The 26,774-nt window shown below is 29.4% G+C and overlaps 1 protein-coding gene across 1 annotated transcript; it reads left to right on the plus strand.

Annotated features, from left to right (window-relative positions):
- Positions 1-1,496: 1,496 nt before the first annotated feature.
- Positions 1,497-22,168, plus strand: Pdss2 (Decaprenyl diphosphate synthase subunit 2). The gene is made up of 6 exons (XM_075377500.1): positions 1,497-2,332; positions 7,027-7,155; positions 11,290-11,491; positions 13,617-13,874; positions 16,936-17,100; positions 19,441-22,168. The coding sequence occupies exons 1-6, from the start codon at positions 1,998-2,000 to the stop codon at positions 19,594-19,596; spliced, it is 1,245 nt and encodes a 414-aa protein (XP_075233615.1). The 5' UTR covers positions 1,497-1,997; the 3' UTR covers positions 19,597-22,168.
- Positions 22,169-26,774: the final 4,606 nt, after the last annotated feature.

The raw sequence follows: 26,774 nt of genomic DNA on the forward strand, positions 1-26,774 counted from the left end.
CACTATATATTGTGTAAAAAAAATATTCTATCCACAATGCATGTTCTATTCATAGTCACCTAGACTCTAGTTTTTGCTTCATCTAAAAATTGCTCATGTAATTTATTGGGATTAGTTACCCACCACGTTGGAATTTTGGTCAATAAAACATTTAAACCATTGACAATAATTTAGTCTTTTAGCATTCAGTTCTTGAACGCGCTTTACTTTGTAGGGGAAAAGTTTTTCAATTCTTTCTTACAGCTTTATGTGTGGTAAAAAGTCCGATATCTTGCTGTTGTGCTAACTTAGGCATTTAAGCCATAGCAACTGAAATATCAAGCAACTTATGTTTTTTAGTTTAGCTGATCCTTCAGTTCGATCATCATCTTCAACAGAGCCTGTTGCCTGAAATTTTTCAATAAAGAATTTGAACTGCATTGCAGTGACGAACAGGAGTATTTGGAATCTTTTCAGAAAACATGTGTTTCACTAAATATGCATACTTGTCACCTTCACGAAAGAGGTGGTCAATGAGAGAAATGAGTTCCTCTGCTGAAAGAACCATTATGTTTTTCGCAACTATTGATTCTGGTAAACGAAACATGAAGCATGTTCAATCACAATTCAAAAACTGACATCCTGGTTTATTAGTGAACAACACCCAGTGAACGCATAGGACAACCAACCTAATGCTGAAAGAACAGAATGCACCACATAATTCTAAAATTTGGGACTAAATAAAAATGACTAATAAAAATAGTACTTATTAATACTATTTTTTATTTCAAAACTGCACACAAGATTATTTCTTTAGATTTAATATTTTGTAGATACAGCTGATGAACTATAGTGATATTTGAATAAAGTAATATGTTACTTGCCAACCGGCCTCCGTGGCGCGAGTGGTAGCGTCTCGGCCTTTCATTTGGAGGTCCCGGGTTCGAATCCCGGACAAGCATTCTTCACACGCTAGAAAACATTCGTTTCATCCTCTGAAGCAATACCTAACAGTAGTCCCGGAGGTTAAAAACCTGATAAAGAGAATAATATATTACTTGAACATTGGGCCAAGTAAAAAATTCATTTATTATAAGGGAAAAAATGACTGATTATTCGAGCAAGATTTGGTTAAAAAAAATTTTGAAAAACTCAGTAAGTGTTAAGCAATTAAATTAATCGTGGAATATTGATAAAAATGCACGTAAATTTGAAATGCTTTATAAATCAAATGTGTACGTTTCTATAAATGTGGTATAACAATTATTAACGTAACTTTGTGCTAATCCTGGCTAACAGAATTGAAAGTAGCATAAAGTGTAACTGTTATTTTATTTGAAAAGAACAATTAACGGAATCAGAATTTATATATATAAAATACTTTGTAAAAATAATTTGCGTCATTTTATAAACCGTTTTCTTTTTAAATTGTTAGAAGTGTGTTCACGATATCTCAGAAGAACGATGAGTTTATTCCTGGAAGTCGGTTCTCGATTGAATAAATCACAAATGACCTTCAAATTACGTAATTGTCATTTACCTTGACAAGAACGTGTCTGGGTTATTTGATTTTTGCGCGCTATCTCGGAAAAGATTCAACTATTAGTGAATGATTTATCTGAAAGCACTTAAATGATACATTTGTTTTATGAAATCTTTAATTTATTGACATAGTGCAGGAGTGAATTTTTTTTTGTGTTAAATGTTTCTTATGTTTTTCCACAAAAAAATAACAACTGTTGTCTTTCCGGGTAATGAAGTGAAACTTGAAATGTTAAATTAAATAACTGATTATAAAATCGTATAATCATTATTACTAAATTAAGATGTTATTCGACAGTAAAAGTTGAAACTATCTGCTTTCACTTTCCACGGTAGTGGGGTTAGGAAACGCTATGGTATGTAATAGTGGATTCAGTACATGGCCACTGCGTCGATCACTTTCTCCGTTTCTCTTTTTGTGAACTCGATGCAGTAATGTCCATTTTAGCTGATACAGTTTTATAATATTTGCAAAAATGTCAGTATCAAGTAGTGTTATATGTAGTGCTATATTAAAAAAATGGAATCCGGTAGTAATGTCTGTGTTTCAAGAATATATAAAAAAGAATAGTGTTGTATTGTACTCTACAAGGCAGTTTCATTGTAATAATAAGGATTTCAATGTGGCTGGAAAGTTGGCTCAAAATCAGAGACCAGATTGGAATAGGGCTGTTTCAGAAGCTGAGAAAGTTGTAGGGTACCCAACTTCATTTTTAAGTTTACGGTGGCTGTTAAGTGATGAAATTGCCAATGTTGCATTGCATTTGAGGAAGCTAGTTGGATCTAATCATCCGTTGCTAAAAACAGCTAAGTAAGTAAGAAAGTTTAAAGTTTTGATAATTGGTTAGTACAGGATTTAATTTGGTCATTTATTATAAGATTTAAATATTTATTATTGTAGTCTAAATATTCATGTATTTTTAAACTATTGCTTCTATTTTAATGCCAACTAAATTTGTAACTTATTTCTAATGAAACAAGTTGTATTAACTTAATGGTTATTAAAGTATAAATAAATTATTCACAAAAATAATATGAGGCTCATTTTTCAAAATTATATCTAATCAGGGCCTAAAGATAAAAACAAAAAAATTGCTGTGGTATTAATACTCTTGGTTGTGTAAAGCCCATTCACAGTATGCTGAAGTTGAGAGGTTACCAGATTACCAACTAACTATTGAATAAATGGAACTGATGGCATGACATGCTAGGAAAAGTTGGGTGTAGGAATGAGATGTCAGTTATACCAAAGTACACTAAAGAGAAACTATGCCTGTTTTTAAAATATTATCTTATGATGTATCAACACGGTACTTACGTATTAACGCCACTGCAGCTACAGCTTTATTTAAAAACAAAGTAGTCAATTGGATTTCGGTGGAAAATGAACAGTCTCTTTATTAATTTTATTAAATGGTTATCTATATCTATTTATTTTAAATGGTTATATATTTATAAAATAAATAAATATAAATAACCATTTATTAAAATTAATAAAGAGACTGTTTTGAATCTATGTTAAACTCTATATCGGCCCATTTTCCACCGAAATCCGATTGACTGCTTTGTTTTTAAATAAAGCTGTAGCTGCGGTGGCGTTAATACGTAAGTACCATCAACACCTATGATGTTTTCTAAGCATGACATTGTGCTATTACATATCAGTTTTACCATATTCTGCCCATTGTAATTAATAATATTTCTTGGTATTAAAACAGTACTTACACTTTCAGAAATAGCTAGTGTCAATCTTCATACCCATTTCTAGTATAGATATAAGTTTGACTACAACCCCTGTGATAGGACTCTAACCAGATAGAATCAATTTTGACAGTCTTGAGCCATTTCCATTAGGCTAATTGGACATAACTGAATAATCTGCAGCATTCGTGTTCAATATTTCAAGTAAAAGTAGGTTTATTAACTTTTACCCAGGTACCTGGTTTTTAAGATGGTTCATATCATAAACAGTTAGTTGATTTGTGATGTATATGCACACCAAAAAAAAATTGTCAGAGCAAACTCCATTATATACCCAACAGACATTATACTCATCTAGACATGAGTTGATGAAGTGTAAATTCATCAAGACCCACTAGATGGCATTAGTACTATATATAAGTCCATTATATGACACTTCAATTTAAAAAATGTGACAAGAGTAACAAACATGAAACAAAAAGTTTTAAACTTAAAAATTCAAATATTTGTTATGAATTATTAATGATATTTATCACAAATATTTAATTTTATTTGCAAAATTTTTAAAATATTTAATATTTATGTAATATATTATTACTGATGTGGCCAAAAAATTAAACCAGTACATTAAAAAGCTGAAAAAGTAAACCTGTCATTTAATATCTACATAAAAATGTCTGTTCCATCTGGCTGAGATTTCACCCACATGAATTCACATAAATAAATATCTAACATATTAGGATTATTTGGATGGTTTTTCTGAAAAAACCACTTTGCCACCGACCACATCCTCTTGACTTGCTGGGTATGTGCCCTAGTTATGGGATTGATCAAGTTCTCTGCATGATTCACAGTCATATTGGAGTAATTTCAATTGGCAATGCGAATTCCATTGTATTGCCACTGGTCCGAAATTACTATGTTTGGAGTAATTCTGTCAACAATAATTGGCAGGAGTGTATCTGTCAACCTGTCATCTACAGTTACAAGGAAACACCTTTCATTTCCCAACATATTCCATCAAAACACCCACTGTTGAGGATCTTCATGTTTGACATTATACTTTTGACAAATGAACACTAATTCATTAATTTCCTCTGTCAGTCCATTACTGCCAATAGGGTTTTGATTTGGAGTAATTTTGCAGCACAAACCTCCCGCAAATAATTACTCTATTCTATGATGGTGTTGTGGTATGTGGAAAGCTCCCTTTTACATTCTAGTGTGGTCATCTGGTGTGACCAACAGTACACAAACAGTAAAGTTTTGTCAAAGGCCAGTTTAGATGTGTGTAACCATATAGCAACATATATGCTAATGTCTGTGGTACAGTCCTGCCTAGAACCAGGGGAGCAGAATATGTTCAGACTCCTGAAATTTCCCCCAAACACAATTTTTTTGATCAGAAATTTCCCCAGAACTCCAAGTTTATCACGTCTGCCATGCCACTCACAAAACACACAGTTTACGTTATGCTTACTTTTAAATGTTAACATAGTTAATTAATGTACAATTACAATATTTTATACTCACTATACTGTATATTATGTATGTCACTTAACACTATTAAAAGACACTTAACTACTTTACTATTAAAACAAAGCAATACCTTAAAGCCAGCCAGCTAATAAAAACAAAGAAACACTATTGCCTGCCCAAAAGCAACTAAATGGATAGATGCATTAGACAGGAGACGAGACACACTCATGCATATACCACTAGATATATATACACAATGCATCTTATCAGTAATGTGTCCCTTACCTGCCGCGATTTGAGTCTTACCTGTTGCTCACCAGGAATGACGTCTATCTTTGTTCTCATTATACGTAATACTCAATAGGATGAATGTTTCTTTTTAAAATTTGTTAAAAGATCAGTTACTCTAGTTAATAATTGTAAAAATGATGTGAATACAGCATCAGTTGATATTTACATCATGATTTCTATTTTTCATGACTGGTAAAAGATTTTGGTGAAATTTTCCTGAACAGCCCAAATTTCCCCTGAACCATGTTAGTGCATATGGACATATTCTGCTCCCCTGCTTAGAACATCTCCAATGGGCAGGTCTAGTGGCCAAGATCTTCAATTTCATATCGTGTCTGTTTGGACAAATCTGGTTTTGATGAATAATGTTATGGTGTTCCAAAAATCCAATAACATTTTGCTGTTCCTTAGCAAATTTATTTACAGCAATAAAGTTACTAAATTAACCATTTATTTTTTTAAAAACTTTGTTAAGAAACTTAACTATGCTGTAAATCTAAACCAAAAACAAAAACATTTAAACCAGTACACTTTAAAGCTGAAAAGTAAAGTAGACTTGCAGAAATGATGACTTGCAGATGATTTAAACTTGAATCTGCTATATGAAATGCAGAGACACTTCCTTTTTATAATGGAGATTATTGATGGAATGGCAAAGTAAGTAAGTAATAATAATAGTATTAATTTTATTATTATTACTATTTACATAATTTTTTTTTGTCTTCAGTCATTTGACTGGTTTGATGCAGCTCTCCAAGATTTCCTATCTAGTGCTAGTCGTTTCATTTCAGTATACCCCCTACATCCTACCCCCCCAACAATTTGTTTTACATATTCCAAACGTTGCCCGCCTGCACAATTTTTTCCTCCTTCTACCTGTCCCTCCAATATTAAAGTGATTATTCCAGGATGCCTTAATATGTGGCCTATAAGTCTGTATCTTATTTTAACTATATTTTTCCAAGTGCTTCTTTCTTCATCTATTTGCCGCAACACTTCTTCATTTGTCACTTTATCCACCCATCTGATTTTTAACATTCTCCTATAGCATTACATTTCAAAAGCTTCTAATCTTTTCTTCTCAGGTATTCCAATCGTCTAAGTTTCACTTCCATATAAAGCGATGCTTCAAACATATTCTTTCAAAAATCTTTTCCAGATATTTAAATTAATTTTTGATGTAAACAATTTATATTTCTGACTGAAAGCTCATTTCGCCTGTGCTATTCGGCATTTCATATCACTCCTGCTTCGTCCATCTTTAGTAATTCTATTTACCAAATAACAAAATTCTTCAACTTCCATAAACTTTTCTCCTCCTATTTTCATATTCAGTGGTCCATCTTCGTTATTTCTACTACATTTCATTACTTTCATTTTGTTCTTGTTTATTTTCATGTGGTAGTTCTTGCGACTTCATCCATGCCGTTCATTGTTCCTTCTAAATCCTTTTTACTCTCAGCTAGAATTACTATGTCATCAGCAAATCATAGCATCTGTATCTTTTCACCATGTATCGTTACTCAGAATCTAAATTGTTCTTTAACATCATTAACTGCTAGTTCTATGTAAAGATTAAAAAGTAACAGGAATAGGGAACATCCTTTTCAGACTCCCTTTCTTATTACGGCTTCTTTCTTATGTTCTTCAATTATTACTGTTGTTGTTTGGTTCCTGTAAATATTAGCAATTGTTCTTTTATCTCTATATTTGAACCCTAATTTTTTTTTTAAATTCTGAACATTTTATTCCAGTCTATGTTATTGAATGCCTTTTCTAGGTCTATAAATGCCAGGTATGTTGGTTTGTCTTTCTTTAATCTTCCTTCTGCTATTAATCTGAGGCCTAAAATTGCTCCCTTTTCCCTATACTTTTCCTGAAACCAAATTGGTCTTCTCCTAACACTTCCTCCACTCTCCTCTCAATTCTTCTGTACAGAATAATATAATAATTAACTTAATAGTAAATTATTATAATTTATGTAAGCCATTATTATTTACAGAATAAATGATAGTATTTTTTTTTTTTTTACAGAAGTTTATTATATAATGGCAGGAATAATATGCAGGCATGGGGTTTAATAGTGCTCTTAATATCAAAAGCAGCTGGACATCTTAATGTTGATGAGATGGAAGAGGATAAGGCTGCTGGTGTTCTTCACAGGTTTGTTGTAATTTATTTTAAAACTAGCCGGTTAGGGCTTGCTTTGCTTGCCTGACTGTCTAGCCAGGGAGCTCTGCCTCCTGGACCCTCGACACATTCATATTGTCATGTTTGTGAGAATTACATTTAATAATAACAGAAACACATTTTACTGATATTGTTATCTGATAATATTTTTTTAATTATAAATAGTCACAAAATATTCTCTCAAACTGTTTTAATGTTTTATTAGCATTTCACCTTGATGAAGTTACTGTTGTGATGTTTTAGCTATAGCTTCATTTATCAATCTGCTACTTATGAGACCAAAAGTGCATCTCAATAAACATTTTCAAGGAGAACATTCTTTAATTTAAAAAAAAATCTGTACTCAATAACGCTTGAACAGTAAACTTTTGCTGTTTACAGCCTTAATATTTAGTGTAGAAAGGGAGTAAAAAGTTCCTAAAAATCAAGATTTATCATTGTCTTGAATTTTGTTTTACATGGTGTTTCATTTAAAAGTTATTTAAAAAGAAAAAGAAATTTTAAAATCTTTGATAACCAATAACTTTAGATAATGATAGACAACATATATTTTTTATTTTATTTGGCATATCGATAAACAATTAAAAAATTAATCTTTTGGCTATTTCAGAGAAAAAAGTTGTGTAACTGGATTTGTGCAATAGAAATATGTGGTTTACTGCCGCATGAGCAGTTGCATTGAAAAAAGAATATCATAAAACCACCCTTGCAGTAAATAGAAACTTTTTGCTGAATTAGATTTCTTTTGTATACCTAGGGAGTCCTTAATCTTACATTTCAAAGAAATCAACTCCTTTTTTATATATGTAGAAGATATACATAACGGGACAACCAGACAAACCGGATAACGGGACAATCACTTAAAAGCAGTTTACAGTAGTGAAACTGTTGACAGGAGTATTATGAATAGGTGGGTATTGAAATTTCACAAAAGTGACAATTGAGAACACACCTCGCAGCAGACAACCAGTTTCTCTGACTGACAAAAAACATCGAAAGGAGGTGGATGTTTGCTTCAAAGTGACCGGCAAATCACCCAGCAACGCATAGCTATTCAGTTAGACATATCTAAAGAATGGCTAGGCCATATTATTGAGCAATTGGGTTACCATAAATCTGTGCACAATTGGTACAATGCAAACTGACGGACGAACACAAGCAGCGCCATGTCATATAATGTATGTATAATTAATAAAAATAACAAAAATAAAGTAAAACTAAATAAAACAAAAATTGTAGATGGAAATAAACCAATAATAAATATTAATGTTTAAACCAAAAATCCTAAATGTTGACAACAGAGTAAAAAAAAAATGAATGATAAATTTGTGTTGAAACAAATTTGCAGTAAAATGTCTTGATAAATAAATTTCTTGGTAAAATTAGATAAATAAATTGCCAATTGCTCAGTAATATGGCCTACTCATTCTTTAGATATGTCTAACTGAATAGCGATGCGTTGCTGGGTGATTTGCCGGTCACTTTGAAGCAAATGTAAACCTCCTTTCAATGTTTTTTGTTTGTCAGAGAAACTGGTTGTCTGCTGCGAGGTGTGTTCTCAGATAAAAAAATTAACTGTGAAATAAATGAATATGTACAAAATCATCTTTACAGCAGAAAGGGAATGAGATTGAGAGGGGGGGGGGAGAAATCTGTAACTGTTATGGTTGAGTGGATAATTTTTTGATACTTTAGACCCCTATTTTATGGTGAAAAAGTATTCAAAAGGCTGTAATGGAAACTGGCTCTCTTAACGTATCCCTTTCTGTGCCTACCTTTATATTTTTCTATTAGGCCTGTTGATTAATGTAGTTATCAGACTCTTAATTCATCCAGTAAAGATCAAGAACACTTCCTATAGTGATTTCCTACTGAATGTGATCTGTTGAAAACTACATTATGAAATACAAACTATGTTATGTAGTTGTAGTTCATACATAGTTATGAAATACTTAATGTAGTTATGTATTTCGTAATGTAGTTGATACTGGAGTTCCAGCCGGTTGGTAGCCTTTGATGAAGTAAACTCTCCAAAAGGCTTCAAATTTTTGTAGAAATTAGTTGTACTGTTAATAGAGTTTATGACTGTTGCAGTGAATAATGTGAGACATGAGGCCTAATATAAAATTGATTACAGGGAGGAGAGACAAACAATCAGATATATAGTTTTTTAATGTGTTGAATAACTTTTAATGCCAAAATAAGGAATTTTATATAATGGAGGCAGTGAGCTGATTTATTTAATCGGATGTGCAGCATGAGAAGGTGTAAGATTTCATTTTTTGTAAATACCTGTTTATTGATTTCTCAACTAATTGTTTTATTAGTATGATTATTTACTACATTTTAATCGTTTGGATGTTTTTATTGTTTTAATTTATTACTTAGTCATACATTTCAAAATGTATGTCATAACATTTTCAATTTTTCTTTTGATCATCTTCAGTGACTAGTGCTCCTGAAATCAGTTGATGTTATATCAAGCATTTCTTTTTCTGTGGGATCATTTAATGTATCGTTATGTATTTATTTATTTCATAATCTCTGAGTTACAATCTGATCCTTTTTTATATTTGTAGAATACAAGGTGTTTGTGGATTTGCAATGTATGTCTATGAGATGGTTGGTAAATGTTTACTCTGTATTGCTATGGAGAGCGTTGAGTGTTCATTATTCCCTTATTAGAAGTTTCATACTGTTTGTTCAACTGATATTTATAGTTTGAAAAATTTAGTTTTACGTATTTCTGAGGTCTTTGTTTTTTATATACATTAATAAATTTTTTTATTTTTCTAAAATCGATCCTTTCAGGAATCGTATTCCTCTGCACTATACATATTATTAATATAATATGTATGTAGTATATATATATATATATATATATGTATATGTAATATAATATCTAAGCAAGAGCGCTTTCGTGAGTACCTCGCATCATCAGTTACTCTATATAATTTTTCAAATCTTTTGTTGCACACATTAAAATTAAAATTGAACGTTACAAATTGCATATTCAATATCCAACATTCATGCAAATTTAGAAGTACTGGAAATTAAGAAATACAATATATTTATGTTTGTTAATATGACTGTTTGTATTTTGTGTGGTATTCTGTCAATGAGTGTGCTTTTTATATCTCTACAGGCATTTTAGTGTTGAGTTCATCTATTTGGTTTTAAGTGATATGGATTCATTAATAGTTTGTAAATCTTACTTCTCAACACAAACTGTTTATTTAGGGTTGGGTAATTTGATTTTTTATGAATGAGAGTGTGTCAGTGTTGTATTTTAAAAAAAGTGTTTCTGTTAGTTGTGTTTTGCAATGGTGAGGTCAAAAATTATTTATTTATTATGTTTATATCAGTTGAAGTTTAATTTGTGGTTTATTTTATTTTTGTTTGTTAATAGTTATTTACACTATCTTGTGTTGCCTTGGTAAAACAAAATCAACATATGTTTTATTTTAGATCATGTTAATATAAGTAGCCGAGCCCATGACATTACACCATAAAATATTAATTAGGTTTCTTAAAAGTTATTCTAACTTAGCCATAAATTAAGTGAAGTAATAAATCTGTATCAGATCCAGATTGTATTTATAGGTTATATAATGGGCTAAATGCACAAAATATGAAACTTGTAACACTATTCTGAATCATACTATCTTTATTGTTACCGTCTCATTACCTCTAAAAGCCATTTTTTTTTATCCTTACAAATAGAAGTACAAATAGGCAGAATATCTCTCAAACTTGTTGTAACATTAGCAACTATTGCAAACCTTCAGATTCTTGGATAATCTTTGTACATACATGTATAAAAGTACATTTAAAAATTCAGTTCAATCCTTAAAGATTCTGAGAGCTTACATACTCTGATCTGATTTGTGTAGTTGAGGTTTTGCTGAATTTAAGTAATTATTATTTAAAAGTTTAATTCATAGGTGGTAAAGAGACAAGATTTGTAAAAAAAAAAAACAAACAAATTATTAATTCATCTAAAATCTAATTTTAATGTTTATATTTGATACCTAATCACTAAAACATTTATGCACCGTAATTAATTATTATTAAAAGTAATTTATACTTTCTTATTTTTTTAATTAGTCAAAGAGCTCTAGCAGAAGTTACTGAAATGATAAGAACAAGTCATCTTGTACATAAAGGATTAGTGAATTTGTATCCAAATTTGTATCCAGAACCAGCTGTTTTAAATGATATGACATTTGGTAATAAAATTGCTTTGTTAAGTGGTGATTATCTTTTGGGTAACTCTTGTGCGGAATTGGCTGCTCTTCGTAACCAAGATGTATGTATTTTTAAATTCTATTAAAAAAGTACATTTTCTTTCTTCTAATTAAATTTGACTTTTTTAATTTTAGTTGTAATTTAGCTTTAACAAAATAATAATTTTCTATCTTCTAAGAATAAAAAGAACTGTTATAATTTTTATGTGAAATTCTTATCTTTAAACTAAAGACCTGACCCTATAAAAATGATTTTTAAAAACCTGTAATTAAAGAACTTAATGTTGTGTGTCACTATTAAAAAACTATAAAAAAATTGAAACTATGTATTTACTTTATAAGATCTGTCATTTATATTGTAATAATGTTTTGATTGAACACATATTTCACTGAATCATATTTTCGTGAATTAAAATAGAAATGTTGGCCAAAAGAAAGACACTGCTATTCTGTCAGACACTAGCTACATGGGGCTTTAATTATAATAATTGTTTGAAAGAGCTGGAGGATTGGGGGATTTTAGAGAAATGATTCAGGTTCTGAAAACAGTGTGCATGCAAGTGATATTTTTATTTACAAGTACCTCTTAAAAAACGAACTGGTTCCTGATTAAGTTAGGATTGTAATAGTGAAATCACTATTGCAATCCTAACTTCCGAACTGAAGAAAACACATTTGTGTCTTCAATATGATCCAAGTTAGCAACAGTTGGAACAGTTAAAAAAGCAACAATTAAAAAAATTAAACAGAAAGTAGTTTAGAATTAGCAATAGAATTGCTGCTTGCAAATTACATTATTTGTAGAGAAAAGAAAGAAGGTCTAAAAAGAAGTAGAAGAATATAATCTGCAGATTAAGAAGGCAAGAAATCAGCAGTGAAAAAACTGAAATAATATAGATTTGTGATGGTGAAAAAAGAGTTAGGTGAAAGAGTTGAGTGTTGAGAAAATGACAAATACAGAAAATGGAAAAAGTACAACAGTTCACTTGACGTTAGCTTTTTACGAGAATGTTAGAAGATTAATATGAGATTAGGAAGTGCCAAAGAAGTGCAAAGAAGGCTCATTTGCCAAACGTACATATGCTATGGAACCTTTAAGTGCTGAAGGGACAAGAAGAGGAAGTAAACCATAACTGACAGATGATTTTTTTTCCAAAAAAGAAGAGAAAAAATAGTTCTTAGAGAGAAAATAGCAATTTATGGTGAATAACCCAACTTGAAGAATCTTAGAAATGCGTATTAATGAAGTAAATGAGAACTCCTCCATTGGGTAGCTAGCTAAATGATTTATGTGGCTTTAGTTGGACACTTCTGTACTCTTTAATATTCTGAGGATGAGGTTTTTCTATAAGCTAACCTAAACCTCCTAAAATTATTACTCTGTAATGTGCTGCTCCCATCCTGCGTAGAGTAGAGTAGAATAGATTCAGTTACCTTGAACTCTACTTCTTTAGAAGTGGGAGTAAGGTACCGCTTTTGGTTAAGTTGTTTTGACTTGTTTCATGATATCTGTGTGTGTAAATTGACCCTTTAGCACCTTCCCCTTATCCTTTCTTCTCCATTGGTAAACTTCTGTGGGTCTTTGTTTGAAACCATTATGTTCATGTGTAGAATGTGGAGACATCTTTTACTGTTTCTTGATATTTTTGTGGTTTGACAGGCAACTCTGGCTATATACTAGTTTGGGAATTATTTTGTATCTGGCGAAAAAATTGTATTTGAAGTTGTGATGTTCATCAGGTAAAGTTGGGTCCCCTAATCTTAAATAGGATTAAAATGGAAAATAATCTTTTTTTTGAACTCTGATTTCTGGAATTTGGACTAAAATGACATGACTAAATGGTCCTGTATTGTATTATTTTATAAAAGAGTAGTATTTTCAAAATAACTGTGTGCAACCAATGACTAAACTTATTTAATAAACTGGTTCATGTTGTTCATTATAGTTAATTATGCAGGATACTGTTTTCCTTTAAATGGGATACTGCATGCTGTTGGATTTTGGTAATAATGATAAACAGCCATTCTATTTTAAAGAAAAGATTTAGGCCAGACTTGCATTAGGTTTAGTATTGTTTCTAAATATTTAATGAAGTAACGTACCAAGTGAATGATTATTCCTGTTTTCATATTTAAATTTTATATTGTTTTTATACGATAATTTTTTATATATATATTTTTTTTCAGTTAGTAGAACTAATGAGTAGTGCTGTGCGTGATTTGGCAGAAGGTGAATTTTTAGGGCGTCGTGATAAGCAAAATAATCCACTGCCATCTCTCCTTACACATACTGGTGCTGTTGAAGAATGGACGCAAAGGAATGTGCTTTCTGCTGGAAGTTTATTGGGGAAATCATGTCAAGGTACATTAAAACTTTCTGGTCATGGTACACATCTTCAGAATCAAGGCTATAAATTTGGAAAGCATCTGGCTCTTGCATGGCAGGTAAGCAACATAAAAGAGGAAAGATGTTAAAAGTAGTAATATTTTTAGATTTTTTCTTGTAATTTTTTTGTGTTGAAACATACAATGAACATTATTATTTGTTTGTTGTTTCTGACAAGAATTCGTTGGTTGAGGTTTATATATTTTCAAACTGTAATGACAGTATTAGTGCACTTAATGGGCTAGTAAGTATTCCTAAAGGATGTAATTTATGTTATAATATTAGAAAATTCTTAAATTTTATTGATATATGAGTCAGATGACCAAAGTTTTAAGGTTTTATTTTAACATTTTATTAAATATAAATGATGCCTAGCATTATAAAATATATAAATAAGTAAATACAAATTAGAACAAAAACAAAATTAACTAATTCATAATAAGAAATTTGAGTGTGTGTAATATATAATTTTCCATGAAAATGAGGTCATGCTACCACAAATTTGTTGCTTTACTCTATGTTCATAACTTTTCTTTTGACTATGATAAAAAAAAGGTCAAGAGGACTAATCAAAATTGCTTTCTCTGAATATAATATTAACTATACAGTCTATAATAAACAGAGAAAGGTTTTATTTGTTCAATATTACTTGAATTTTGATGGGTGTGGCATGTTGATGGGTAGTAGTAGTAGTACATTCAGCTTGGTGAAAAAAGCTTGTTTTCATTTTGAATTACCATTTTCTTTTTAGAAGTGTACAACATTTTTCATGTTTGTGTACAACTGTTATGATATCTTACATAAGTACAGAAGGAAAGAAAAGATAATTATTTTTAACTCAGAGTAGAAATAATACATGTAATATAATATTTTAAGTAATTGTAAAAGATATATAATAAGGTAATAATTATAATTGTGTGTTTTAAGGTAATACTAATATGAATGATAAGGTAGGTGTGTTAAAATAAAAGTGCTGAAGAGAAATGTGAAAATTTTCATTTACAAATGACAAATACACTTTCAGAACCAGTTAAAAAATCATAAAAGTATGAAGGTCATTGAATAATTAGACATAAATTGCTCTGGAGTTAGTTTATTTAATCAATGTGACATTTTTTCACTTTTCAACATACTCTCCAGCCACATTGCCTGCCACAAAGAAATCTTTGTCTTGATGTCAGGGCCAATTTAGCACATTTTCTTTGGCATTGTCATTGCCATTAAACTTCTTACATGTTGTGCTTCCTTGAGTGGACCAAACAAGTGGAGATCTAATGGGGGCCAAATCAGAACTGTATACACGGTGAGGTAATACTTTCTGATGCAATTTGTTGATGGTTGCTCAGTTATCAGATCTGTGTGAGGCACTATGATATGAAGCAGAGTGGCTGTGTGAAACAGAATGATGCCTTTCTGCTGAGATTCAGGATGTTTTTACAAAACTTCTGGTTTCACTTTGTTAATAAGCATGTCACATTAATATAAGCTGCTTGTTGTTTGCTGAGCTAGAAAATGAACAAAAACACCAGGTCTTTTGCATCTCAAAAGATTTTTCTGCTGATGATTATGGTCAGAAAGTTTTCTTGGCAGGTGAAATTTTTCTAATGTGTTTCTACTTCGTGCTCCGTTTTTTGATTCTGGTTCATAATGGTGAACCCTTGTCTCATCACAGGTTAGAACACTGTGCTAAAAACCATCATCTTCATGCTGATACTATTGTTTCAGCTTTATGCACATTGAAGTCTTATCTCTTTATGGTGATCTTTCAACTCTCGTGGAACTCATCTTGAGCTTGTTGGTGATAATGTGGACTGTATCAACACTTAACTTGTGAGTCTATGCAAGTTTGAAGCGCTAGAATTAAAACTTCAACCAGACATCCAGAGTGGTGCTCATCAGCCTCTAAAGTTCAGTTGTCTTTTAATTTTTCTATCTGCTTGTAAAGATATTTGTGGTTCATACAGCTTTGTCCATATTGTGTGGTCATATCAGAGTAAATGTTAACAGAGTTTCAAGTTAGGAAAGCAAAAATGGATAAAACTGCATGCTGATCAACTAATTCGCAAACTTTAAGAGAAGTTGTCATCATAAAATGAGAATTTGAGGTTATAAACAAAACAGTTATACTCAAGCAGCTGATCAAAAGTTATGACAGGGTTACCAGCTTTCTGTCTGAAAGTATCATACCCTCTTACCAATTGTTTTATCTCCACAGTTTTTTGTCTTTAATTATTGAATGATCCTTGTAGCAGTACTGGAATTACATTTGTAATAATAACAAATTTTAATCTTGCTATTTAAAAAAAGTTAATAAAAAAAAAAAAAAACAATAAAAACATTCAAAATATTGTAAAAGGACAGTCAAGTGTGAAAATTATAATAATTGTCTTAAAAAACCTATCAATGTAATTAGAAACAAGTGAATTGACTAGTTTGATGATATTCTCCAATACTTTCTGCTTTTGCTAATTTTAACACATTTGTACATCCTATATTCTGGATTATGTCTTTTATTTGTTCCATTCTTTATCTTCCTTGACAGTTTTTACCTTTTATTTGTTCTTCATTACCAGTTTAACTAAGGCTGCATGATGTTATATATGGGCGATCAACCTTGTTTTGTCTGTACAAAATTTTGCTATAAATTATTCTCCTTCTTACTGTCTTAAAGCTCCTTGTTTTATTTCCTCCTGTAATATTCTTTTTCTTTCTATTTTTCCACCATAAATATTATGGTGTATATTTTTGAAAATATATTTGTGATTCTTAAGATCTATATTTGATTCTAGATTTATTTTCTGTATGCAAGCTTTTCTTGGTTATATCAGTATGATTTAGATGTCAGAATTTTTGTAATTTTTAATAAAAATCACTATGAAAAAAATGGATATTATAAATATATAATGATAACTCTAAAGTACACAAAAAAATTTGATTGAATGTTGTTTTTGAATTAAAAAAAGGTACAGTGGTTTTAATAATTTTATTTATTTACGATTACATAATAAAGCAGTGAACACACTATGAAAGTATATTTGAAAAAAAAGAGAAAAGTATTATAAATTTATTTTTTAACAATGTATATGTTTTTATTTGATTATTACTGATATTTCTGTCCAGGCATGTTTGGATCTGGAACCATTTACCGTTGGATCACAGTATATCAGTGGTCAAATGTTCAGTTTAACATCTGCCCCAGTTATGTTTCATCTTGAACATGATCCTTCTTTAATAACTGAAATTGACAGAGGGCTTGAATCTGTACAAAATGTTGATTATGAAAAGGTTTGTCTTACATTTTGTGTTCAGGTTATGTTTCATATTATTATAATCTTAATTATTAGTTATTAATAATAATTAAATTCATATATAATTTATGTAAATATATACATAATTTATTGGAAGCTAAGTGTTCAACTGTTTGTATTAATTTTATGTTTCATCTAAAACTTACAATGTAGATGTACAATATACAATGTAAATATATATAAACAGGTTGCGCAAAAGTAGCAAACTGTTTTTTAACATTTACACAAAGCAAATTTTTAAATTAATTTATTTAGATAATTATAATTTATGGAGTTTTTTTAAGCTACAGTTGGAACACTTCTTTGTGCAAATTACCCTCCCATTTTCTACCTTACAAAGTTGTGCTCGTTCTAGAAGGTTTCCACAATATCTGCTAAAAAGGACTTTAATTTCAGCTATTAATATTGTTTTTAATTGTTGATAGTCATTGGCTTATTAACATAAACCTTCTCCTTTAGATATCCTAGAGAAAATAATCTATGGCTATTAAATCCAGCGAACAAGAAGGTCAGTTAATTACAAAAATCCTTTTAAGACCTGAATACTAAATTTGGCCATGTGTGCAGTGGCTTCATCTTGTTGGAACCACATCATTTGATTGTCAGCAACAGCAGGTTGCAGAAAAATTTTAATTATATGCCGGTATTGTTCAGCAGTTATGTTTACAGCATTCCCATCAACATCTTCAACAAAAATGTGGGCAAACGATCCTTTTGGATGTAATACCGCAGCAGACTGTGCATTTAAGTTGATGTAATTCTCTCTGTTGAATATGCCTTGGATTTACAGTTCCTCATATTTGGCAATTTTGTTTATTAACAAAGCCGTTCAGATCAAAGTGGGCTCATTGCTCATTATCAATTTAAGCGCGAAGGTTTTCTTTTCTTGTGCCAGTTCTTAAAACTGTATGACATAATTTAGGTGTTGTTCAAGTTCTGTCGGCTTTAACTCTTGCAAGAGTTTAATTTTGTATGGTAAGAGTCATAAGTCCTTGAGTATTTCCTGCAGTGATCTCCGAGTAATGTTTAACTGAAGAGAATGTCTTCAAGTTGATGTTTTTGGATTCTTCTCAACACTCTCTCATACTCGTTGAATATTCTCTTTGCTTTAGGCTGTACTTAACCTTCAGGATTTTTGGCATATCCCTTACTGAACCCTGCTGATGAAAACATTCTACCAAGTGCCTAATCTAATCATCTAAGCAGAGGGTGGATTTCTTATACTGAAATGGTGGCATTAAGTTCATTGACTCTGTATGATTGATTGTTGATTTTCAGAATAAAATTCTGTGATATACATTCGCTGAGAAACTATATATCTTTCATCATTAATTTCCCAGATTTTCTTTATAAGGTCTGAAAAGAAACTGAACAAATAAAAAAAAATTAAAAAGTTACGAATTTTTCAGATTTCTTGGTTTCTTTTGCATCATCTTATGTATTTATATTAAATATATACGTATACATAATTATATCAAATATAAACCACCAAAACACAGTAATTAGATAAGTTAAACTTACCGTATTATTTTCCAGTATCTAGTTTTTGTGGCATCCCACACCTTCAGTTGGAATTGAATTCTATATCTATTACATTAAAACATTATCTTTTAATTGTTTGTAATTTTGTTTGTAATTATATTTTATTACTGAAATTTTGAATAATATTATGAGTGTGCATGTAAATTTTGCTGTCCAATACTGGAATGATATAATCTTTAAAACGTATATTTTCCTTTGTTCTAATATCATTATTTCCAACTGTTAAATTGTGTTTTATTATGTTTTTAATTAAATCATCTGGTGATGAACTGAATGTGATGATGATTTATAACAGATTGTTGTCAATTTTATAATGAGTGCATAGTATGATTCATTGGACAAACACTTAAATGTCTGAACTTGTCATTAGAGTGTTGGCTCTTCTTTCACTTGCAGTTGTCAGTTGATCAACACATCTGAGCAGGAAGTACGTGTTGTTTGGTACAATTACAAATTATGAAGTTTTTTATTAATGAACTAAATTTATCTCAGATTCATAAAAGGCTTAAGAATGAGATTAGGATGAGCGTATGAGTGGTGCAAGCCAACTACAGAAGGTTGTTGAATTTGAAAAACATAATTTAACCTTGATTGCTGTTTTTATCTGGAACTAATGCTCAAATTAACATGTATATGCTGTCAAAAAGTTTTTATCATCTAGATTTATGTCATGGGAATATCAATATGATTCCTAGAATACTCATTTGCATTCTTAATAATATAGTAGCCACTGAACATTTACTTTTTTAATTTCAAATTAATTCTTATTTTTTAGGTTCACAGTATTGTGTCAAAAGGTCCTGGGATTGGTTTAACAAAACAGTTACAGAAAGAACATTCGCAAAAAGCAATGGAAGTGTTAGAAGTATTTCAAGATAGCGATGCTAGAACTGCTCTTTCAAATATAATTGTTGCTATGGGTGAACTTTAGTATTCTATTGTAGGTTTACAGCTTTATAAATTTTATAATGTGATGGGAAAAGATATTATCTTCAATTACTGTTAATTACAAGTATTTTCAGTAATCCGTTCTGCTGATTATTATTGTTTTACTGATGCAAGTTTAAAAAGTTGTTTTACTGATAGTTTATAAAGTTAAGAATGAATTTTTCCTATTCATTTTTATTACCAATGAAACAGATTAGAAGAAGTAGTATCTATGTAGTAGAGTAAACCTGATGATGCCTAGGTAATATATATATTTTTATTGAATTATAATTATGGGTAGTATAATTACGGTGTTGGTTTTGCATAGTAGTATAAAAAGTAGTTTAAACTTAAAGATGTGATGCTATCATTTTCTTAAATATCTACTGTTGCTAGGATTTATTTAAAAATAATAGCACCATAAAATTCTATCAGTCTGCTCTATGTTTTGCCTGAATATACCTCATCACTTACACAAAAAGCAGTTTGATTTGGTAATGAATCATTATCATTTATTATACAACCTGTAGGCAAAGGAATACTTTCCTTATAGATCGTGCAACAAAAACATTCTGGCTGGTCATTCTTTTTATTATTAGTTCTTTTGAAATTTTCACCCAATAAATTTTATAATTATACATTTTATGCAATTTAAAAATGCAGAAAGATCTGCTGTTAAAAAATGTTCAGACAGAAATAAACCATAAAATGTTATAAATTGTGTTTAATTCAGTGTTGAATGCTGAATTATGTTTATTGTAAAATTATCTTTTAAGTTTTGTTGTAACACAAAGTTTACGTATTGTATAGTTCTTCATTTACAGTAACTGAGATACTGAACATGAATAAAAAAAAAAAAAAAAAAAAAACAAATAGAAGAGAAATATACAAAAATTGATAACAGTGATATTTTAAATGAGTAGACACAGATTGAACATTTATCTGCTTGACTAAAAAAAAAAAAAAAAAAAAACTGCTAATCCAATGAAGCAGCGTTCACTAATTATGATTACAAATGCAATTAGATATGCATTTACATCTATAAACTTCTGTAATAAACTAAAACTAGACATACTAAACTTGTATTAATATTTCAGTTGCACATCATCTTATTTTATAAGTTATAATTAAATTTATTAGATTTTTAATCCGATACTTTTGATTACACAAAAGAATGCTGTATAGGTTTACCTCCCCTTAAAGAAAAAAGTGAAAGGGAGGAGAAAACTTTATGTAATAAAAAGATAGATTTATTTTTTACTTTCAAAGCTATTTATTTTTCTATGTAATCGCAATCCACTTATACATTTTGCTTATACTGCACTAGTTATTAAAATTTGTTTTTGAAACTATTTAGTGATTGCTTAACTTCACCATCACCTTTTCAATACAGTTGAAGCACTGTCCTTTTGATTTTGGGAACAGGTGAGAGTAACTTATAGCCAGATCTAGACAGATTGTAAGGTGAATGCAACAGCATTCTAGTACTTTCATATTAAAGAAGTATTTAAATTTTTCTCATCACGTTTGATATTTCTTCTTAATATTGTAAGAAATGTAATATAACTTTAAGAATTTACTTTTTTCTTTTTTCATGGAAATCCGAAGCATTTAAAATTTCAAAATACAATGAATACAACTTTTCCATTTGATTCCTTGTTTTGATTTTTTTTGGTCGTGATCTAATTGATTGCATTTTATTTTCAGGGTCATAATAATGAAACCAAATTTCTTCAGTCATAATGTTCTTTAAAACATACTCACATTTTTTTTTAAACATTTGAGTTCAGAGAATTGTAGCTCTTTCAAATTTTTATCAGACAGCGTATACAGTATTCCAAACTGTATAATCCAAGGATACATGATAATTTATACCACTCTTTTTAGAAATCCTTAATATACTAAGTATTTTTATTCTTTGACAAGTTGATCCCTGCAACCTTAATGAAACTAATCAGTTGGAATCACTGTTCTTCACTTTACAATTTGTCACTCAAATCTGCTCAACTTCCTTATCAAATATCTTAGAAAACTCACATGTATGTTGTAAACAGCTTGCATTCATCTGTTAATTTCAGTTGTAGTAACTTTTATTAACAATAATAAAGCATGTTGTTAATACTGAGCAAATTATCATCCTTTTATTTTAATTACACTGAGTATTAGCTGTGAAAAGCTCTGTTTATTTTAAAGTGTGATGGAGGGGATATATCTTTTGATTGTAAAGCAACAGGACCAATTTTATGTGTAAGTAGAACTGTTAACAATATAGATAAACGTTTTCAGTTCTTCTTTGGAAATAATTAAACTTTAAGTAAGGAACTTGTAGTTTAATAATTTTATGTTTTTGTTCAATATATATTTTATGTACAGATTCTTCAGAAATAGCATTTAAATAAATTTTTGTTTGTATGTGAAAATTATGTAAGAAATAGTTTTATCAGCAGTTAAAGATATGTTCTTTTCTTGTTACATTTTATGGCCTTTGTATGTTTTATCATGTATTATAACCATTCTGTGCCTTAATTTTATATTCATTTAAATTATATACTGTTAATATATCAGTTGTTATTGGATGAAGTATTTTATTGTAAAGTTTTTTTAATTTAAATTATTTTCATAATACCTACTTTATTTCCTAACAAAATTAATAAATTGGTGAATTGTTTCTTCTTCTCATTCAAGATCTATGTTCGAATGTGTGTGTTGGGATATTTTTTCAAGAGTGTATTTGTGACTAAATGTGGGCATGCAAAGAATTATCATATGATAAATATTGCAGTTATAATAATTTTAAACTTTTATCTTCTTCAACAAACAATAAAATAAAATCTTAAACTAAATAAAATAATCTAGTATCAAAGAAATTTTTTATTAGGTTTAGGAGACAGAATTTTTCTGTTAATGTACAAAAAAAAAAACAGTAATGACAAAGTTGATTTATAATTTCAATTGTTTAAACATTACAAATTTGTTATAAATTAAACAGACACAAATTATATTTTATAAAATGAATTTTAAAGACACCATTACTAGGAAAACATGGTTTGAGATGTTGATGAGGGAAGAGTCTTTGTAAATATTTTTAGGGTATGGTTTATAACCTGCATTTCTATTACATCATTTTTTATATTAATTTGTTCTTGTAAAATAAGGATTCAGTTTGGCTTCATTCCATATGTTTATTTGGTGATTCAAGCCACCCACAAATGAAAATCTTTCATATCTGCTGGGACATAACGTAATTGATCATAGATTTAAAAAAAATGATCCTAGTGAACCAAAGAAAAAATTGTTAACATTATAGTGAGGACTAAGCACAAAAACAATATGACATTTATTGTTGTTTTTATTGTGATCTTAAGAGTCCTATCAAGTGACAAGGAGATTGCAGCACTTTCAAGGTATAAACCAATCTCTGTTGCTTCCTTAGATATCATTTTTATGTTTTTATGCAGCTGTGAGGTAAAATTACAATGGTCTAGGCCAGGGGTCGGCAACCTTTTGAGTCATAAGAGTCAAAAATTACAATTTACAAAATTTCAAAGTTTTTAAAGAGCCACAAAATTTTATTTCAAAATTTTAGAGCCACAAAATTTTTTCAAAAATAGTTTTATTAAATAACAGTTTATAGGTACTTACACTTATAATTATTATTTTAACTCTAATTTTTAAATAATAAAAGTTATAAAATAGGTTTTATTAAATATATATTTTAATAAAAACACTTTCGCGGTAATATCCAACAGTAGTACTTTGTTTCTTTTTTGACAATTCTTATTGACTTCAAAAAAGTAGTTAGGTATCTTATTTGGAAAAAAATTTGTATAATATGTATTTTAAAAATATAATACATGTTACCTATCTTTACTTCGGTTTTTTTATTATTATTATATATATGCACATACATAACTTTGAGAAGATAATTCGCTTCTAACTCTTTTACTTGAAACAACAAACTATACGTCACAGCCAAAGTACTGGTGAAGATGCCAAATTGTCTTGCGTCGAAAGCAAATTAAAACCTACATAGAAACATCCAACGACGGCGTCATTCGAGAGCTTCTGACGGACTGACGACAGTGACGATGCGTGTCATGGGGGAGGGGTGTGGTGAAAAGCGAGTACAATTGGCAAAGCGATAGAATTGGTGCCTAATCCTCGTTAATCGATTCAGAACGATTTTTAAATGTTTTTTTTTGATAAAATAAATAATATTTGCGTATGGAACTAAAGAGCCGCAGCTTCACATCCAAAGAGCCGCATATGACTCGCGAGCCGCAGGTTGCCGACCCCTGGTCTAGGCCATACCAGCTGATCAAATATGCTAATTTTCTACCCTCAGAGTATTTAAAGTCTATTTCCAGTAAAATTAAATTATTATTCAGATAAATTAATGATTTGTTTTTAAAAAAATTGTTTAACAAGAAAACAAATTATTTAAAAAAATGCATATTTAAAAAGAAAAATCAACAGTGAGCGGAGTTGAGATGACACATTACCATATTATCTATAAAATTTTATAATTATTATTCTTATATTGTTAAACTGAATTTATAATATTAGTAAATTATTTTAATTATTATTATTGTCTCTTATAATGTATTTATATTATTATGTAATCGTAATTTCTTTTTTACCTGTTCAGTATTTACTTTAGATTGAATTTTTTTTCACTTTAGTCTATAGTTACCCACAAAACCTTTTTTTTTTTTAATTTTGTGGTGATGGTATTTAATGTATTCATTATTTATTAATGTAACTGTGGACTATGGCTGTAGTGTTATCGTAAGTTGACAGTAGCAGATCTTCCTGTCTGTTAGGTGAGAAGTTACCATTATTGGTGAACAGTTTTATGTTGCTGCAGGACCAGTTTCAAATCCAAAGAAAATATGGATACCTTAAATGAATTTGAATACCCATTTGATCAATGTAGATGGTTTTTCAAGTTCAGTTCCTTACTTTGTATCTGAGTTGTGTTAACTTTTGTGTTAACCAGTTTTCCATACTCTCATCTTACATCATTAGTAAGATGGATTATTTAAAATAAATATATTTAGGTCATGTAATTTGTTCTACTTGGCTTTAAGGCACTGTAACCTGTTACATTATAACAATAGTCCACAATTGTTTATTTTTTATCTGAGTTTTATTTTATTATATAGTTGGAATTTATGTTTAATATTTTCTGTTTTTAATAATTATATTAACAGTTGTTTATATATTTTATATTCATTCGTGTATAGTAGTAATATATATTTTTTTTATATGCAGTAACACCCAGTCACTTAATTAAATTAGAACTGGTTTCCTATCCAGACAACCAAAAATTTTAGATAACCAGGAGCCAGTTTGTTTGTTTTTTAGAGTTATGTTGAATAAATAGTTGTCATATTTTATTTTAACTTTAATGACTTTACTATATTTCATTTTTGTTATTTGTCATTAATGAAACAAAATACAGTACATTAGATGAAACAAAATGAAGATAACAAAGTAGATAAATTTAATTCAGTGAAGTAAAATTTATGTGTAGTTATATACTTTTTGTTATGATGATATTTTTATAAATTGTATTGTTAAAATATATTTGATTAAATGATAAAACTTAATTTATAAAAATTAATGAGTTTTTGTATTTTTTAGATGTTAGTAATTTTTTTCTGTTGCGTGTTTTTCAAGCTGAAGTTAAAATACTTTGTGTGCTGGAAAATTTTTTTCTTTGCTTTTAGAATCATTATGGTAATAATAAATGTAAAGAAGTTGAGGTACAGAGGCACCAGTCTAAGTTCCTTTCTCATAAGAGTCGTGTCTCTTCGAATGAACATCATTTATGTTCATTATACACCCAATTTCTGTGTTAAACTGAATGAAGCTGTAATTTGTAGGGATAATATTATCTGCATTTTGATGGGCTTGGCATGTTGATGTATAACTGTATATTCAGTTCAGTGAAATTAGTAACAGGAAGCATTCCTCACTTTCCCTAATAAGACTGGCATTGGAGTACTTTTTATTTTTAAGGATGACTATGTCATTTTTGTTTCTGCCTTGCCTTATTGAATTGCCCAAAGATTCTTTTCCTAATTATCATCAGTATTTTAATCGTTTGTTATATGTCATTAATAATTTCAATGTCTGTATTAGTTTCTGATTGATTTTTCTTTAAGCAAAGATGTTGCATATCGTACTAAAATAAGTACACCATATGTAAATAATTGAATGTAATTACAAATTGAATTATTAATGAACAACATGAAAACATTTGAACAGACCTGGAAGTTAATTCTAACTAATAAATAAAAATCCATTGAAGTATATTGGAATGGTTATGTTAGGTAATCATTAACTTTGTAATTAATGTATCACCAAAATCTAAGATCATTGTTTCAAAGAATAATACAACTTAACATTTTGATGAATTTCAGCAATAGTTTTATATGAAGGTATTTTTTTTATTTAATTTAAAAAAAAAAATTAATGTTCTGTGATTTTTTTTATAAATATAATTATTTCAAGAGGTCTCCTTCTTTTTTTCTGTTACTTTTATGTATAAATCTTATCTATTAAACAGAAAATAGCTGCAGAGTATTAAAGAAAAAAAAACAGCTAAACTTTCTTGGCTAATGACTTGACTTCTACCTTTTTCCCTTGAAATCCTGACTTCAAATTTTACTAACATCATTGCCTTATGAAGAGAAGTCACCATGCCAAATTTGTAGATTTTTAATCTTGTCAGTTGTGAGTTGTTATTAATCCAATTAGAGACATCAACATACATGTACATACACATAATAAATGAACAGAATTTAACAACAGTTATTTATGACTCCCTGCTGAGTTTAAAAAACCAAACAATGGAAAGTAGTTTAATTAACTTTAAACTTTTATATTTTCCACTGTAGCAAGAAAAACTATTGAAATAAGTATTTTTCATCTTTTGTTTAGATAACTGAGAAGTCTGGACTAAAGAGATTCTTATTAATGGGAGTCCCCATTGCATATACATATATATATGTATGTATAGTGAATCTAAAGGCTAATAAAGAATTGCTCTTGCTCAAAACAAAATTATCAGCATTTAGATTTTCAACAACAAAAAAAAATTATATATATGTATACTTTTTGGTTAATTTTAAAAAATAATAAGTATTTTTAGGCATTGTTCAGAAAATCTGTTCT

The sequence above is a fragment of the Lycorma delicatula genome, chromosome 10 (assembly GCF_047948215.1).
Source record: "Lycorma delicatula isolate Av1 chromosome 10, ASM4794821v1, whole genome shotgun sequence".
Lineage (NCBI taxonomy): Eukaryota > Metazoa > Arthropoda > Insecta > Hemiptera > Fulgoridae > Lycorma > Lycorma delicatula.